At 41.4% G+C, this 17928-nt stretch overlaps 2 protein-coding genes across 7 annotated transcripts in view; both read right to left on the bottom strand.

Moving 5' to 3' along the window:
• Positions 1-12032, bottom strand: part of DCUN1D4 (defective in cullin neddylation 1 domain containing 4) — a 42311-nt gene extending 30279 nt beyond the window's left edge. For 2 of the 3 annotated variants that reach the window (XM_053975975.1, XM_053975974.1), the window contains exons 1-3: positions 11945-12032; positions 2260-2330; positions 1296-1335 (exon numbers count right to left, since the gene is read on the bottom strand). In XM_053975975.1, coding sequence (XP_053831950.1) covers positions 1296-1335; positions 2260-2330; positions 11945-11969 — 136 coding nt within the window. In that variant the 5' untranslated portion in view covers positions 11970-12032. Of the gene's footprint in view, positions 1-1295; positions 1336-2259; positions 2331-3881; positions 3995-11944 lie in introns of those variants that run through there. The other variant, XM_053975976.1, reaches the window with a different exon arrangement.
• Positions 12033-13155: 1123 nt separating this feature from the next.
• Positions 13156-17928, bottom strand: part of CWH43 (cell wall biogenesis 43 C-terminal homolog) — a 35250-nt gene continuing 30477 nt past the window's right edge. For 3 of the 4 annotated variants that reach the window (XM_053976500.1, XM_053976497.1, XM_053976501.1), the window contains one exon: positions 13156-13519. In XM_053976500.1, coding sequence (XP_053832475.1) covers positions 13426-13519 — 94 coding nt within the window. In that variant the 3' untranslated portion in view covers positions 13156-13425. The remainder of the gene's footprint in view (positions 13520-17928) is intronic. The other variant, XM_053976499.1, reaches the window with a different exon arrangement.

A 17928-nucleotide genomic window follows, 5' to 3' on the forward strand; every position in this document is an offset into this window, starting at 1 on the left:
AAGGGGACTACCTCAATGCTTCACAACAGGTCTTGGTGATCAAGAGGAAACAAAGATTATATAACACATTTTCATACATGAAATCAGTACGTAGCTGTTCAGTTTAGAGCACCTGGGTCACACAGGAGAAAATTCCAAGTCTCCATCACAAGATGGGAGAGGACATCAGTTCTAAAATATGGACATTAATTAATATGGACAGTCACAACCTCTTTTTTTCAGAGGCTTTTAATTTACATAATGAGCTAATCTCAAGTATCAAATCACTAACCACACTGAAGGAAAGTATTTCAGAGAAGCCTTTTGTGGCTAGGGTAAGAGCTCAAGCATGAAACAAAGTCACCTGCTGCTGTACAGAGGAGGGTGCATAATCCCTAAGTGAGTTCTGTCCAATTCCAAGCAATGCAGTCTATGCATCTCTCCTCATTGCTCTAGGCTAAGAGCGTGCTAGATTTTTAAGTGTGTGCCAGAAATCTCCAGGAGGAGCTGACAGCTCTCTCCACTCTCCTAAATGCTCAAGGTAACATCAGCAAATATAGCCATCATCCTGGGATAGTGAAAAAGCTTTGAGTCAGGTCATAGGACAGACATGGTCATTTTTAAAGAATATTTCTGCTGAGTGAGTGATCAGGGCTTGAAGGCAGTGCAAAAGGAGGTAAGAATTCTTGCAAAACATCAAGTTACAAAGCTCAAATACAGACAAATCAAGAATGGCAGGAAGCTGGTACCAGGCACCTAAGAAGACCACCTCAAAAAATTATGACATTTTATGGAACAAAACACAGATATGAACTCATAAATAGATAGTACTCAGACACTGACTGAAAGCCTGCACAAGAAACAGAAAAAACCTGCATCAGAGCCAGCCAAGAAAAAAGCGGGTTGTTTGAAGCACAGCATTTAAACTCGGTCACAGGCATCACAACAGCCAGAAGAGGTCTTGCTTCTGCTCTGTTCTCACTAATGCTCTTTCAAGACTCAAAACACTGTAAGAACATGGATATTTTGTGGCCCAACAAGCTGAGTCCCAGGAGTGAGAGAAATTTTTCATTAAGTCTTCTAAACTAAGAGACAGTGAAATTACAGATACTGCTGAAACCTGTTCAAGTCCTTCATCATTTAATAAATTAAAAGCACAAACACCTATTTTGGAAAAAAGTAAGAAACCCAGGCACTTGTTTCCTAAAACTCCTTTAGCCTTCTAAAACATCATTTTCAGTTATGCTAGAGAGATTTGTTTAATCAAGCGTGTTTAAATTGTTTCAATCTATTTTTACTCCATCCCTTTTAAATACCTGTCTGGTGATCGTCTTGACCAACGTCCTCTGTCAGATTCTGCAAGAAACAGGAATGACACAGTTAAACAAGATTCTTCTGTACTATTTTTAAATTTTACTTGATATTAATATTCATCCTAATTACTTAAGGATCATCTACCTAAGATTGTAGTCTTTGTGTTTTCAGCTCATATTTACCTAAAAAGTTACACTTGCAAATTTACAAAAAAAGTTCAAGTAAATTGAATTTGATAAAGATTTTTGAGTTTTTTTCAATCAAAAACATATCAAATTATTTCAAGAGTGGAAATAACTACCCATCAGGCTGGGAATTGGCATTATTTTATCAAATAATTCCACCAATAAATGTGGCATTAGAAAGACTGAATTTACCATATAGCATAGAAATGGCTTTGCTTAAGGATAAACATACAAATGTGTTCTAAAGGAAACTGATTAAAAACCAACTGAAACCTTGGAAACAAGTTTACCCCCTTCTTCAGGCAGGGTCTTTTCCACTAAATTTGCAGTGTACACATAGAAGCCATATCACCATTTCCAGCTATGGTTGCAATAAAACAAATGTAAATACACAGCACATAAGCAGAAAGAGTCTTCACAAAAGCCTTGTTTCACATTTTGCATGGGTGTAAGAGGACAGCTTGCTCATTCAGTATGTTTTCCAGAAGAACTGCAAGAAACTGGGTAACTATGATGATTACCATCACTTAATGTATCCAAGAAAGCTTTTTGTATGAGGCAACATCTAAATCCAATGTTCAAACTTCACTCTGACCTCTGGAGTATAACCTTTCACATTTTGTTAATACTGCTTATCTTTTCACCAATTCAAACCCAACAGTCTTTCATATAACAAGGCAGTTATAATTTTTAGAAGTGTAATCACTTAATGATTTCAATCATGAAATATTCTGGCCCAAAGCCCTAGCTATTTTGCTAAGAGTAAATGGCAAGTCATTACCAGCCTATTGAGGGTGTGGTAAATCTTGTGAATATTTGCCAGTGTTGACAGATGAGAATTCAGTTGAAAATCTAGAGGGGAAGAAAAAAAAAAGGGTTTTAAATTTCTGGTTTCCAAATGCAGCAGTCATGATGTTCCTACATTCTGGCTATTTAATAAAATCATCACAGAACTATAAACTAAAAGTAACCTCAACTTTTCCAGCACTGACATTTTCAGTACTTGAGTGGAACAACTGAAATCTGCAAAAAGATATCCTACATATGTATTTTTCTTAAGGTATAGATGACCCTTAGCAGAAGTATAGCTAACTATAGCTGAATAAAAAAAAAAAAAAAAAAAAAAAACAAAAAAAAAACCACACTTTTTTTTTCCCCTGATACTGGGAATCATTATAACTTCCATGTTACCCAGTCCTTCTGTTTTATCTATTCCAAAACCAAGTTAAGTACCATGGAACATTCTAAAGTCATTAATAGAAATCCTAGTTTTTAAAATATCTGATTTTATTAATACACATGTACTTGCCTTTATATGAATTTCCTTGCAAAAATAAGTGACTAGAATACACTTGCACAGTTGAAACATGGCTTTTTAATAACAAACCAAAGGTTACAATACAGCAGCTGTTAAGACAAGAGCCAAAAAAACTGATAATGAAATATTCTGACACTTCTTGGAAGAAGCCATAGCATAGACGTTAATTTTGCTTCCACACTCCAAATATAAAACACTTGAATTTGCTTCAGTTGCTAAAGAGCAAGAAACTAATTTTTCTCTATTCTTTTAAATTCCCTATTTTTGCTAGGAATGTGGCAAGAACAAAACTGGAAAGTAAATAATTTACAAAAGAACAGCTGAGATCCAGCCAGACAGCAGGCAAACCAAGAAGAATCTCAGAATCTCTGAACGCAAATTAGCCAAGAGGACTTAAAGACAGCCAACTACTATAGAGTATCTCCATTTAAACTAAAAATAAATTAGCTACCCCTCTAGAACTCACGTGCCAAAACACTCTTAGAGAAATGTACTGTATGATAAGCAAAGAATTCCAAGCAAACTTCTATATGTGAAAAGCTTCTGTATGTGCCTAGTGTCACTACCCAGCTAATGCACTAAAGCATTTCTAATGTGAGACGTTTAATTTGGCTTTGCCCAGCAGCTGATACAAGATGCAAGTAAGGTCAAAAAAATAATTCCCTTATTTCCATCCAGAGCATTTCAAAGGAATGCTCTCAAGATACACTTATGATGACCCAGATAAACAAGAATCATCATTAAACATCCGACTGCTGAGTCAGTGAAGCACACTGCTATGAAGTTAACAAGTGGAACTGAAGAACCTGCCTGCTCTAAGTGTACTTGTTACACACATCACTGTGGACTTCTCTTGTCACAGTGAATTTAAAAAAAAAAAATCAAAAGATACTTTTAGGAATGATACATTTCATTCATTATGTTAGCCAGAGTATCACTTAATTAATTGTTACCTATTTCTTAACATGTTGGCCACAATCCACCACAGTAATACAACTGCTCTAAGTCAGAAGCACCAGAGATGGAATCTCCAACTTTAGCTAACCTTATATATACAAAGTCAAAGACAATCCAGATCTTCTTACCAAGCTACAATAGGAAGCTCTTGAACCTTCAGCAGGGTGCTAGAGTTTGTCCTGCATTAAATGCTCAATAAAGTTCCATTTTTGCTAGTCAAACAATACTAAGCAGAACCATTCTGCAAGAAAAAAATAATCCTGAGTTTCTTAGTCAATTCAATATAAAGCAATGAGAAAAAACAAAAGGAGAGGGGGGGCAAACAGGGATGAGCACAAGAGGGAACATAAAAGCCATTCTGAGGAGGGCAAGATTAAAAGATTTGATTTGTTAACTGGCAGATCAAACTAAACTTTCTGGAGTATGAATTTTACAGTTTCCCTTGCTCCTTAGCCTAAAATCTACAAAGAATATGAGTGGTTAGGAAAACCAGTTATATCTGGAGGTAAGAAGCTGAGAGCACCAGGCAAATATTTATTTATTCTAATCTGATATTAACTTTAGATCGCGCTCTTAAAAATGGTTGAAAAAATACTGTACCATTAGGATTATATATATAGGTATCACCTTTGAAACAAAACATTCCTAGGTACTTCAAAACACATAGTTCATGCCAGTATGTTTTACACTTCCACTGGAAATACCTGTACAATTTTAAGCTGCTGCTTCAGAAATAAATTACATAATTATGATGGACTTAGCAGCGTTATACAAGTATATTTTCCAGTTCTAATACAAGAGATATCACACCATACACCATTTGAACATGGAGGACTGGAGTCCAAAGTTTTCTTTCTTTCACAGGGGAAGCTTGTACACTGTAGGGATATTATCTAAAACTGAAAACAGGTTTCTTTTACAGTTAAAAAAGCAAATGCAAGGAGCACCCATTAAATTAGGGAAGTTAAATTACAGTTCAGGTTATTCTCTGAATTGGTCAGTGAGTCAGTGTTTGCTTTATCTGTACTTCAAGAATGATACACAAAGTGTCCTATGCCACTGTGAAATAACACGTACCATGCTCAAATAACATTATCTGGGAAATTAGCAAAATAGCACTGATCAACAGTGGTCAAGATGGCAAGCAATTGGACAGCTGGTTGCAACTGCATTCTTCAGGAACACACTCTCTCCCCTCCACTTCCCAAACTTTCCACACATGCTTATGCAGCCTTCAAAGCTGTGCCTGCTGATCCCCTTGGTCAGCCCACTACACTTGGAATCATATCCACTGAATAAACAAACAAACCCTGCCATCCCAGTGCTCTGAATCAGATCACCAAGGAGCTGCAACACCAGCTGAGTTAGAGGAAGAAACAGGAAAGGTCTTCTGAAGTGGGAGCACAACAGTCTCTTGTGGCAGCAGCAATGCGCTAGACTGATCCACCTGTCCACCCCAGCACCACCACCAGAGGAGCGATCCATCACATGAAGCCACATACTCAACAGTGGGTTGTATGAGCTTTACTCAAATAATGCCATCATGTATGAAGCCATTTTTCACCTGAAGACAAGCGTTCCAAAGCACATGAATTGGTTTGATTTTTTTTTTTTTTTTCCCCTACAGAAACTGCATCCAGCTCTGGGGTCCTCAGCATGGGAAAGACATGGACATGGACCTGTTGGAGCAAAGTCACAAAGGACAAGTGGAGGAACACCTCTCCTGTGAAGAAAGGCTGAGAGCTAGGGCTGTTCAGTGGGGAGAACAGAAGACTCCAGGGAGATCTCACAGCACTTTTAAGTGCACTTACAGTACTTTAAGGGGACTTCCAAGAAAGCTGGAGAGGGACTTTCCAGAAGAGCACGTAGTGACAGGACAAGGAGGAATGGCTTCAAACAGAGCAGGTTTAGATTAGATATTAGTAAGAAATTCTTTACTGTGAGGGTGGTGAGACCTTGGCATAGGTTGCCCAAAGAAGCTGTGGATGCCACAAGCCTGGAGTGTGAGGCTGGATGGGACTCTGAGCAACCTGGTCTTGGTAGAAGGTACTGGGTGCTCACAGCAGGGGGATTGGAACTCTATTATCTTTCAGGTCCCTTCCAGTTCAAACCATTCTAAGATTCTGATGTACCACACAGTTTATTGACCTTGAATCAGAAGAAGGAAATCTGCTTGCTTTGTAAATAGTGAAAGATGATATGTGGAAAGTTTGCTATGACTTTAAGGGGTGTACGTCAAACAAGCATACGTATTTTGTTGATTAAATTATTTTTCATGCAAAAGGTAGCTGATATTCAGTGAGGTCTGAAGCAATGAAAATTCCAAATGGTATTAAATACTTTGCAGTAATTCAGAATGTAATGGCTAAGAAAAAAAAAAAAAAAATCTGAGTAGAATAATTGCAAATCCAGAACCCAGAAAGGAAAGAAATGACAGAGCCAACCTAGTTTCATGGAATTTAAACGTTGTCTGCAGTCTGTGATTAACACAATGTTAAGGGTTAAAGGCTGGGTTAGTCAATTAGTCACAATCATATACAATTTAAAATTAAAAAGAAAACAGTTTAAAATTAATTTTTAGAGTATTATAGGTTAAGGTTTAAACTATGGACCTAAGAGTTACAGAGAGGTAAAAGAAACAAGAGCTAGCTGGGCTTGCTTCCATAACAAACTAGAGAAAAAACATTCTACACCCTCTCATTACACATGAAATACAATACAAAATACCCTACACATAAAATACAATACAAAAACCAAAAAACCTCAATGTATCTTAAATATAAGCAAAGTATACTGGTAAACTGGACTCAAATACTCTACTTAACTATCTGAAATGAAACAACTTTAAAGGTCAAATCCCATTTTTTTTTTTTAATCAGAAGGAGCAACGTGTTGCTGAACTATTTAAATGAACATCTGAACATAAAAAAAAAAAACCAAAAAAAAACCACCAAAAACCAAAAAAAAACCAAAACCACAAAAATGTACCTGCCTGAACAAAACCTTTAACTTAGTTCCTGCTGTAGAAATTTAAGGCTTGGACAAAACACAGCTAGAAGGTGCAGTAATATCTATTAAAAACCTAGTTAGAAATTAACAATAGTAGTAAACAAGATCAGCGGACTCCAAGTTTCCTTTAGAAGCTGCTAATTTTTTTAAGCAAATAGAAAACCTATACAAAATCTCACTTTAACAGTAGGTCTAAAAATAATTATCCCTAGCAGATATGCCATATATACAATATTAAAATTTAAAAATAGAAATAGCAGTAGTTATAACATAGTAGTAATTCTTGTTACTGCTAAGATACAGCTGTAAACTTCTCAGAAAAAAAATTCATGGAAAACACACATCAGGCAAACTCATACCTAAAAATTAAAATAGCATGCTTAGGCTTTTCTTCAATTGTTTTCCTTGCTTTCAAGTAATAGAGATAGAAAAAAAACTTGTAGTAGTACTGGCAATAACAGTTCAAAGTTCTGTTGCCTTAGTTAGCTTTAAATAAACTTTACTTACTAAAAAAAGAATAATTTAATCTTCTGTAAAATATACCATTTTATATTCTGTAGTCTACTTACAGAATTATCCTAACAGCAATACTATTTATATTGATGAATGATGAATTGATTAATGAACTTAGAAGTTCAGATCTGAAACCCACATCTGGCGAAAGCTCTCAAAACTCATGTTCAGGAAGCAAAATTTTTGTATTCATTACTAAATACAGAAGGCAAAATAACAACGTACATGAGTCTTATTTACACAAAAACGTAACAACACTCTGAAGACTGAGAATCCCAAACTGCAGCACAGAGAAGGTAGGAACTGATTCTGCATTCCTGTCAAATACAGGATTAAACATCTATGTCCAGTGTGTCTGTAGCTGCATCCCTGCAGGCAGTGACACCCCATACCAGGGCCAACCTGCAGAAGAATCCTTTCTCCCAGTCCATCATGGGACAACAAGCCTTGGGTCAAGGGAGGCAGAGAAGAGGCTTGAAAAGCAGGGTCTCCCTTGATTTGGTGTGCTCAAATAAAGGGCATGATTCAGAAAGTAAGGAAAACAGAAGTGAATTCCAGCTTGGAAAGTAAGGACAAGCAATTAGATGGGATGAACCAACCTGTCTTGAGGAGCATCAGGATCTAGCCATTAAAGCTGAAGACATGATTCTGCAGAATGTTTCTCCTGCCTGCCTGCACCCAGAACTGCTCCAAGCTCAGAGCTACTGCTGACACCAGCAGTATCCAAAACCCACAGCTGCAAATTTGTGTTCATTTTGCAAGCACAACAGCCTAAAATGTTCTGAAGCAAAACACAGACTGACTTAAGCTAGTAAATAAAAAACTCTACAGAAAACTCAAACCCAAGCAACAAAATATGGTAGGAGTTACTATACACACTCTAAAATCATTTAAAGGTAAACATTCACATTCAACTCTTAACATTTGGTATTACCACTCAGAATGACTACTGCAACAAAATATTTTAAGATCACTGCACGCTATGTAGGTAGGAAAAAGCATAATTCTTTTTTGCTCTCATAGGAACAACTGTTTATTCTACCTAGGTCTTTTTGGAGTACCCTAATCTGAAGGCTTGTTTACAAAAAGAGCTACGGCAGTTTAAAGTCAATTGAGAATTTTAGAGCAATTTAGGCAGTGCAAAATTTGTGTAACTGTAACTTCAGTTTGAACACATTTCCATTGACCTTAAATTAATTGAACAAATAAGAGGTAGGCTAATTCTCCTATACTAACATATAGGATAAAATACTCTGCACAACTGGCTCATGGCAGGATTTGGGTTTGCTTGGGAGGGGGTGATTTTGGTTGGGTGTTTTGTGCTATATAGCAAAGACCTAACACTAAGTGGGTTTCTGGTGTAAAACATCTGCTTCCATAGATGGAGAGTGTTCATCCAGTCTAACACTTATTCCACCATCAGATTAATTCAAACAAGTGTCAGTGAGCTAGTTTTACATCATGGGCAGCCATGACCTGAGAGCTGTTTGCAAGCCTTCCTCTTAACTTCATGCCAGGTGTCATCTGGCATCCTACAAAGGGCATAAAGCTAATACAAACTTGGTATCTTGTGCTCTAGCTAATTCAGCAGAAATGCAACCCTGTCAAGCACATGCTACTGGGCCAGCACCACGCACATCTGGTATGTGGCTCATGATGGAGCTGCAACAGCCTAGGAACAGCCATGCCAGTCAAAAGCATTACTGTCCCAGCTGCTTGATTCTTCCTGCCAAAATTTACAGCTCTGCCAGCAGCACAGGCCACGGCCACATTCCCTAACCCACTTCAGGCAAGAAATCAACCTGTCCGTTTAGACAACTTAAGTAAGTGGCAAGAGCTACTTTTGAATGAGTGGGTTAGAGAGTGCCCCTACAAACTACTTTACTTACAGAGCAAGGGAAGCAGTAATCATCAGCCAATGAGCAGTAATGAGCAGCTGAGCAGACCCAGTCCCACAGTCTACGCAGCGACACATCTGCATCAAGTGTGTCACACCAGTCAGCTCCCCAGGATGAGCTAAAGCCTTGCAGCTTGAACTGTATATAAATATATAAAACCATCTATATACACACAATTTTATATGTATTTACACACACCCTCCACTGAATGAACTGGTAGTTGTTTCTATCTATGAGCCAAAAGTAAAAATTCTGTTTAACATCAGACCACAATTCTAAACAATTTAATTGGATAGTACGACAAAAATGCTGGCACATATAAATTAAGGGTTCTGCTTCAAGCCCTGTAAGTAGTCTTACTTCCTGGAGAAGAAATAACCACACTATTAAATCCTCTAATATTTAAATTGGATACAAGAGATGAACACTTTCACAGGATGTACTGTACTTCCTAGTGCTATGCTTTTTGGCAAGCACAAGACAGACAAATTAAGTGAGTTATCTTCTGCTTGAAGACACAAAAAAAACTAGGAACTAATGCTTTGAAAAAGCCCAAAGTACTTGCTTTCAATACCTGCAAAGAAGTGTGGGAGGAGGGGAATTAAAGAAAACACAGGATTAATAATTCACTAAGAGCACAAAAAGTACTCAGACAAAAATAAATTTAAATGAAGTGCTGCAATTACACAAATAAGAGCTCATCCTGATACAACAGAATGAAGAGAAGCAGTAAAAAAAAAGCCTTACCTGCCTAATTCAACCTATTACATGGTTTTGTACAGAGAAGGCTTTTCCAATTATAGCTACAGGAGCTACAAGAAACTTTCAAGCAAACATGTTCAATAGAAAAAAGGAAAGCTGATTTCCTCATATAATGTAAAAGGTGTGTATTCAGAAAGTAAAACTGAGACTGAGCAAAAATGTATTAATGGAGTTTATATGATAAGAACAGATAAGGATCTAAGAATGATCAAAAAAGGTGGCTCAAAATAAACCTTCAGTCGAGAGACTACCATAAGCCAGCTTCTGTATGTGCAAAACTATACTATGAACACTTCTTGCTTCAAGCATTTAGATCAATTAAAAAACCCAACCACTATGAAGCTACAGATAATGAAATTAGTTAATTTAGGAAAATACATCTATTTAAAATAACAGATATATAAGCAAAAAAAAAAAAAAAATTGAGGCATAAGATCTGATCACACCACAGCACATTTTTAATGAAAAGCCAGTAACAGCTGAAGGCTGAGGAAGACTACCCTTACTGATTTCTGAAGACAAATTAAAATTAAAAAAATTAAAAATCACTACTTTGCCTAATCATCCTACATGAGGGAGCCCTGAATATTTGTAACTGTAACTCACACGTGTATATAATGAGGACCTGCATTTTTTTTGGACAGGGCATATGACAAAGACACTGAACAGAAAGCATTTTCTAGAATAATTATCCTTCTATTTCTAATACAAGGCAATTATTTCTGCTTTAATGGCAGACTTTACCGCCAACACATAACGACCCCTAAATATAAAGATAAAATAAACCAAAACCATTAAAAAAATGATATAACCTTATGAGCTAGAGCCTTTACCAGGCTGCCCCTGTACAACATCTCATTCTGAGAGACACAGGAGGATTCAAGAAAATCCAGGCATTATGCAGCATTTCAATCCACCACTGCTTTCAGGACTTTGTCCAAAAGTCAGACCATCATTCATTAACGCATGAGCAAAGCTTCAATTTTCATTATCTTTCCCACAAGCAAGTTCTACAGTAATAAAGCATCTCAGAGCTGCAAATCCTTTCGCAGTGAGAACACGTTCCTGGGAGATTTCACAGGGACGTCGTTGTGACAGGACAGCTTTGGGCTCGGGACGACCACCAGGTCTCTCGAGCGGACAGCGCCTATCTCTGAACCCCGGCCACCGCACGGCCACGCAGATGTGCGACCCCCTGCACCATGCAACCCGTCTACAGCCGGCGGTGCCCGCTGCTCGGAACGCACAGCCAGACACTCTATTGCGGAGACAAAGCCCTCGCTACGCTCCTGCAGAACGGGCGGCGCGATGCCCCCGTGCTCCCCAGGGCGGGCGGGGACGGCGGGTCCGGCCGGGGGTCCGCGGGCGGGGGCAGCGCGCCGCGCCGCCGCAGGGTCCGCTGGGAGTTGTAGTCCGCCACGCCGCCTCCCGCCGCCCCGTTGCGTGGGGCCGGCGCCGCAGGACTCCACCTCCCACCATGCGCCGCGGCTCCAGTCCCCCGCACAAGCAGCCCGGTTCTCCCGCACCGGCCCGGCGGAACCCGCTGAATTCACCCCTGCCCGTCTTGCCTTACACACGCAGCTCCGCAGCCCGCGCTCCCCTCGGCAATCCCAGCTGTCTCACAGCCGGCCACAAGGGCCGGCCGCAGCCTCACCCGCTCACCAGCTGGGTCGGACAAACTGCGTCACACCCTCCGAGCGCCCCCGGCCCTCTCCGGGGCGGTTGCCCCCGCCCGCTCCCGCCCCCGCCCCCCGGAGCAGCGCGCTGAGGGCCGCGGGGCTCCCGCTGTCCCCGCGGGGGCCCCAGCGCCAGGCACGCACACATCGCCCCGCTCCGCGGCGGTCCCGCACCCGCGGGCCTGAACCCTTCCCCGGCATCGGGAGTCCCGGTGGCGCGCTCGGCCAACCCTCACGGGTCAGGGGCAAGAGAAGCCGCCCCCAGCCGGGCGGTTCTTTCGGCCGGGCAGCGAGGCGAGCGGCGGGCCCGGGCCCGGCCCCGGCGCTACTCACTGACAGCGGCGGCATCCGAGTGCATTTTCGTGCAGCGCTGCACACGCTGCCGGCCCGGCCCGGCTCCTGCCCTGCTCCCAATCCAGAGCCTGGGCACGGACACCCCCGCCCCGCCCACCGCCCGCGCCCATTGGCCCGGGCTGCCGGGGGACGCGGCGAGTCTCGCCCTCTTACTGGCTGAGGCTGCTGCCACTCTTCCCCCGCCTGCCCCGCACTACCGCCCCGGCCTCCCATTGGGCAGAAGGCTGCGCCGGCCACGCCCCTCTCCGCTCTGACTGGGCTCTGGCGCTGCCAGTTTTTCCCGGCCTTTAAAGCGCGTGCAAAGAGCACCACTTTGTGTCACTCGCGGCGCTGATTGGCTATGGGGACCAAGGGCCGCGCCCATGCACTGATGCGATTGGCCGATACGGAAGGGGGCGTGGCCTGTGGAGCTGCCCCGCCCTCCAGGGCCCGCGGGCGGGCGGGCGGGAGTGCCTGGGGCGGGAGTGCCCGGGGCGGGACGGCCGGGCTGCGGCACTCGCCAATTGCTCCGTGATCCCCGCGCGGTGCGGCCAAATCACCGGCTGGTCTGGCACGATTTCCTCATTTCTTCCATCTCCCGCTTCCAAAGGAGAAAAATGGCAAGCTGCCAACGCCAGCCGAACTCACACAAGTGTCAGGTCAATGTTACAGCAGCGGCAGGATGGGCGGTGGGGAAACCGGGGGCGAGAGTGCTCCTTGCGGGACGATGGCAGCGGCTCATGCCCCGGCGTATTGTTCTCGATCCTAGAAATGTAGCGCGTGGAGCCACCCTCCTTTCCCTCCCCTTGCACGAAGAGGTCGCCATCCCTGGGCCGGGGGAGGAAGCCTCCCTGCAGGTCATTGCTGCTTAGCATGCGAGCGCAGCATCCCGTGGCGTTCCAGGGATAAATGCCGGCCCTGGCACTTTTCGGCGCTGAAACACAGATGCGAAGAGACTGCTAGAGCAGCGTCTGTGCACAGTGGGGAATTATAAAGGCAGAACTGAGTAATGAAAAAAACCCTTCCGCTAAAAGGTTAAGTTAAAAGAAAGCCAAGGACTATGAAACTGAAGTAGTGCCAGATTTAAGGTAATTGTCCCTTTGGAGTAATGCATTAACATACAGTCCTGAATTAACTGATCACAGGCCTGTTTGTGTTTCTTTGGGGTTTTTTGTAAGTTTTGCCTTACTCAGTGAGTCAGAATGTGCAAGTGCAGATGATTTATTTTGCTTGTTTTCCACTGCCTGTTTTACAGAGAAGAGGGTGGAGTCCACAAAAAAATGAATCCACTTTTCAAAAGTCATGTACTAAAACCCATGTCAGAGCAATGAAAGCTCACATTATTTGAAATTCTTACTTACTCACTAACTTGTTGAAATTATTTCTATAGAACTTCCTGCCTGTGTCTCAGGATATTTTCCTATTTTCACCATCTTTTCTTGACCTCAGCTGGTTGGTGTTAATAACACTAAGGTTGGAGTTCAGTCCCCATATGAGCCATTTACTTGAGACCTGGACTCTGTGGTCCTTGTGAGTCCCTTCCAGTTCAGAATGTTCTGTGATTCTGTGAAACCTCTGCAAAAAAAAAAAAAAAAAAAAAAATTTTAAAGCAGTGCAAGCTAGGTTTCACTTCTTTGGTAGTTCTATAACATCCCACATGCCAGACATTCACATTATTATGTGTCATCTCAAGTTCTTACACCCAATAGGGGCACCACTGAGTAGCAGTTCATGTGATCTAATTCTGGTTTAAGAGGAACAATTCCTTCAGGGGTGTCTGTTTGTTCACTTGACCATAAAAAGCATGCAGGTTGCTAGTTCAGAATAAAAACATATTCAAAAAGAAAACTTCTTCCATACCTTACAAAGTTGTAAATTGATACAGATGTAAAGAAAGGTGGCACAGAAAAACCCTTTTTTATTGTATCTGAAGAGAGAAAGGTTTGTACTTTCCCCCCATTTATATTAGTCTAAAATGAAAGACACTATTTGGCCTTAAAAATATTTCCTTAGACTACAGCTTCCTAATTGTAAAGCAAATAGGTTTGACAAGTAAAACTTCAATATATTTTTGAATGCACAAGTATAATCCCTGACCCTTAAAAACAAGATCTGAAAAGAAATCCATAGGGAAACATAAAAGAAACTTTGTTTTCTTAGCTTCTGCCTGCTAAATAGGGCTTTCATGCATCAGCCAGAAAAGGCCTGCCCCATGAGAACAAGGCCATTAAAACATGCACCTTCATTCCAACCTCAAGAAGTTATAAGTAATCCCCTTTGTTACTACTAGCTGTAAACCACTATGGAGGTCTCCAAGCCAACAGATGCTACGAAATCAGGCCTGTATTTCCTTTATAAAGCCTGAGTTTATAAAATGCAGAAATGCTTCATTTTACATAGAGAAGATCAATCAGGTCATGGCTGATCAAACATTGTATTGGGTCGCTAGGCAAGGTTCTGATAGCAGAAGGATTACAGAAGTGACTCCTGTGAGTAGCTGCTAGAAATTTCCCCTATGTCTGACAGAGCCAAGGCCAGACAGCTCTAAGACAGACAAATCAGTGATGTGGGTAATGCCTCCATGGTAACATATTTAAGAAGGGGAAAAAAAGTTAATGTGCAGATGTAATCGTGGCCAGAGAAGTGAGGAGTGAGAATATGTGAGAGAAACAGCTCTGCAGACACCAGGGTCAGTAAAGGAAGGGGAGGAGGTGCTCCGGGTGGCAGAACTTATGTTCCCCTGCAGATTGTGGTGAAGCCCATGGAGCTCCACAGGGTTGCAGTGATCCACCTACACAGCCCATGGAGGGCCCCACATTGCAGCAGGCAGATGCCCAAAAGAAATGTGTGGCCCCGTGGGAAGCCCACACTGGAGCAGGGTCCTGATAGGACTTGAGACCCTGTGGGAGATCCATGCTGGAGCAGCCTGTTCCTGAAGGACTGTACCCCATGGAAGAGTGGCGCACCCTGGAGCAGTTCATGAAGAACGCAACTCATGGGAAGAACTCAGGTTGGAGTAGTTTGTGTACGACTGTCTCCCGTGGGAGGAACCCCACACTGGAGCAGCTGAAGGACTCCTCTCCCTGAGGAGGAAGTAGCAGAAGAAACAACACATAATGAACTGACCATAACCCCCATTCCCCATCTCCCTGAGCCACTGTGTGGGAGGAGTAGAAAATTGGGAATAAAGTTAAGCCCAGAAAGAAGGGAGAGGCAGGGGAAAGGTGCTCCTAAGATTTGTTTTACTTCTCATTGTCCTGCTCTGATTCTGATTGGCAATAAATTCAATTAATTTCCCTGAGTCAAGTCTGTTTGGCCCATGACACTAACTGGTGAGTGATCTCTCCCTGTTCTTATCTCAACCTCCAAGTCTTTCATTATATTTTCTCTCCCCTGTCCAGTTGCACAGGGGATAGAGTGGCTTTGGTGGGCATCTGGCATCTAGCCAGGGTGGAACTACCACATGGACTGAGACAGCTTAAGCAGTTCCACCTATTGTCTTAATACTAACCCTCCTGGCATCCTTTATTTTGTGCCAGTGCAATCACTTGGACAGCTAAATAGCAAGGTAGGTCAAAGAGCGAGACTGTCCTCAATGCTCCCAAAAAGCAAAAAAATCCCAAAACAAAACAATCCTCTCGACACTTCTTTAAGTTTTCTTTATTTGTTTGTTTTCCCAGTCAGCTGAATATCCAGATCTGGCTTACTACACATATGTGCAAGTTCTCCCATCAATGCACAGGTGAGGAATAACAAACCATGGAAGTGAAGAGTGGCAGTAAATGCACCTGCCAGTTTGCACACTGTTAGATCAACCTTGGAACTGCAGACTTTTCTTTTTTCTGAAAAAGACTGCCATTGTTTGCCTTTTTTATGTTTGCATTGCTTTTTGAAATTGATAGCTAAAATGGCAACCACGTTAAAAAAAAAAAAAAAAAAAACAACTTAATTGTAGACTGTGAAAAATACTGGATAACAAGAGAAAGAGGAGCTATTTAGTTGTATCTTCTTCACTATCAGAAACAGTGCAGATGTGCCTGAGAAAGAATTTCCAAAAGGAAACTATTTCCAAAGGATATCAGACTCCAGATTGCTAAAGTCATGGTATCTCTTGAATACTTTAATCCATCTTCCCTTGCTTAGAAACAAGCTTGAAAGTTAATTTTAGGCAGCAGAATCACACACCATGATGTGTTTTACAAGTCAGAGGGGGAAGAGAATTGTATTGAAAAGAAAAACATTACAAAGAAGAATATGCTGAACATTAAGAAAGCAGATAAAGCAGCAACAAAGCACAGTGCAGGGTATTATAAGAAAATAAATAAAGTCCCTACAAGAAGTCCAGTAATCACAGTTCTAAATAATTTGCAGATATGCAGAACTGATACCCAAGTCAACACAGGTTTGTATAATGCTTCTGAAAAGATTTTTCACCCTCAGAGTTACAATGAAAAAACCTAACACCCATGAGTTATTCCTGCTTGGTATCAGCAAACTGTACCAATGAGGGACAAAAGAGGACCTCAAGTGGCAGAAAGCAGCAGCTGCAGATTATACTAACTTCTTCAAAGCACTCCTCATAAAACAGTTCAGTTTATTTTAATCTCCCTGTCCCATTGACCCATACTGTGTTCCCTGTTGAAATGAAAAGGTCTATTTTCTAACTCTTGCTCCACGGGTACATGACTTTGGCCCAATTGTCCTTCTGTAACATCCTGCAAACAAATGTCATTTTACATACATGAGAAAAAATCATGTTTCAGGGCTGCTGATACCTAAACTCTTACATTCCAGTTATAGAGTTTTTTTCAGCTTCAGTTTAAAATTTTACATTCTCTTCATTCATCATGAAGCAACTCTAAGCAGCCAAGCTTGAGAGCAGCTAGGAATTTCTTCCTAAACCTTGGGGGTGCATCAAAACAGCCAGCACCCCTCTCTGGGGCCACAAAGCTCCCTCACTATCAGCAGAGGACCATGAACATTCTCAGTGTTCTGTTTCAGTGGGACAGGTGGGAACTGGTTACCTGTACACTTAAGCTGCCACAACTTGTTTCAATAACATCAAGTCTGGTTCAAAACCAAAGGGCGTGTCCAACTTTTGCTCAGCTTGTAGCTGCAACACTGTTTTTGAAAATGGGAAATAACAATTTCAGGTTTTTCTTAACCCAAGAGGTTTGAACTGCAGCTCCCAGGTTTTGGAGTGCTCTGTAACAACACCAGAGTCACTGTGCCTGAGTCAAGGCAGGAATATATATGTAAGAGGAGACTGGAGTATCCACCCTGCTGAAGAATCCAGTACTCTCAGAAGTTGTTCTCATATATGTTACGTGGAGTTCTTTTTTTATTCCAAGATAAACACTGATAGGCCCCTGATGTAGTGATGTCTCTTCCTGTACATTCCTACAAACTTCAACAGACCTGCACAGAATTGCAGAGGATGGGATTTGGAGCACAACAGAATACATATTATTTAGAAGTCAGATATATGTAATCTAGACCTTTTACCACAAGCAAAAGTTCAAACCTGTAGTAAATACTGCTTATTTTATACAGTATTTTCTTTGCATGCCATCTCTAAATGCATAAAGATATCCACAAACATCTTCTTTCATAACATACTTTCTTATGAAAGCTGAGATGAGGAGAGTATGATTAGAAAACTAAAAGATTAGTCACACACCCCTGCAGCAGGACCTGTTGTAGCACATTTCTGTCATAGTTTGAAACAATGATTGTGACTTAGATATATAATGCACATTTTTCTAAACCACTTATATATCAAGGGATTAGATCAGTGTGTAGATGTAAGGACAAATAAAGTTTCATTTTAGCTTCCCAATTCTAACCACAGGTGTAGAAAAGTATACAAACAGTTTGTGGTCATGTTTTTTCTTAATCATTCTGATAAAATAATGAAAATGTCAACAAATATTAGTTACTAATTACATACATTAAACTACACAAGTTACTTAGAAGAAGAGAAT

The sequence above is a fragment of the Vidua macroura genome, chromosome 4 (assembly GCF_024509145.1).
Source record: "Vidua macroura isolate BioBank_ID:100142 chromosome 4, ASM2450914v1, whole genome shotgun sequence".
Lineage (NCBI taxonomy): Eukaryota > Metazoa > Chordata > Aves > Passeriformes > Viduidae > Vidua > Vidua macroura.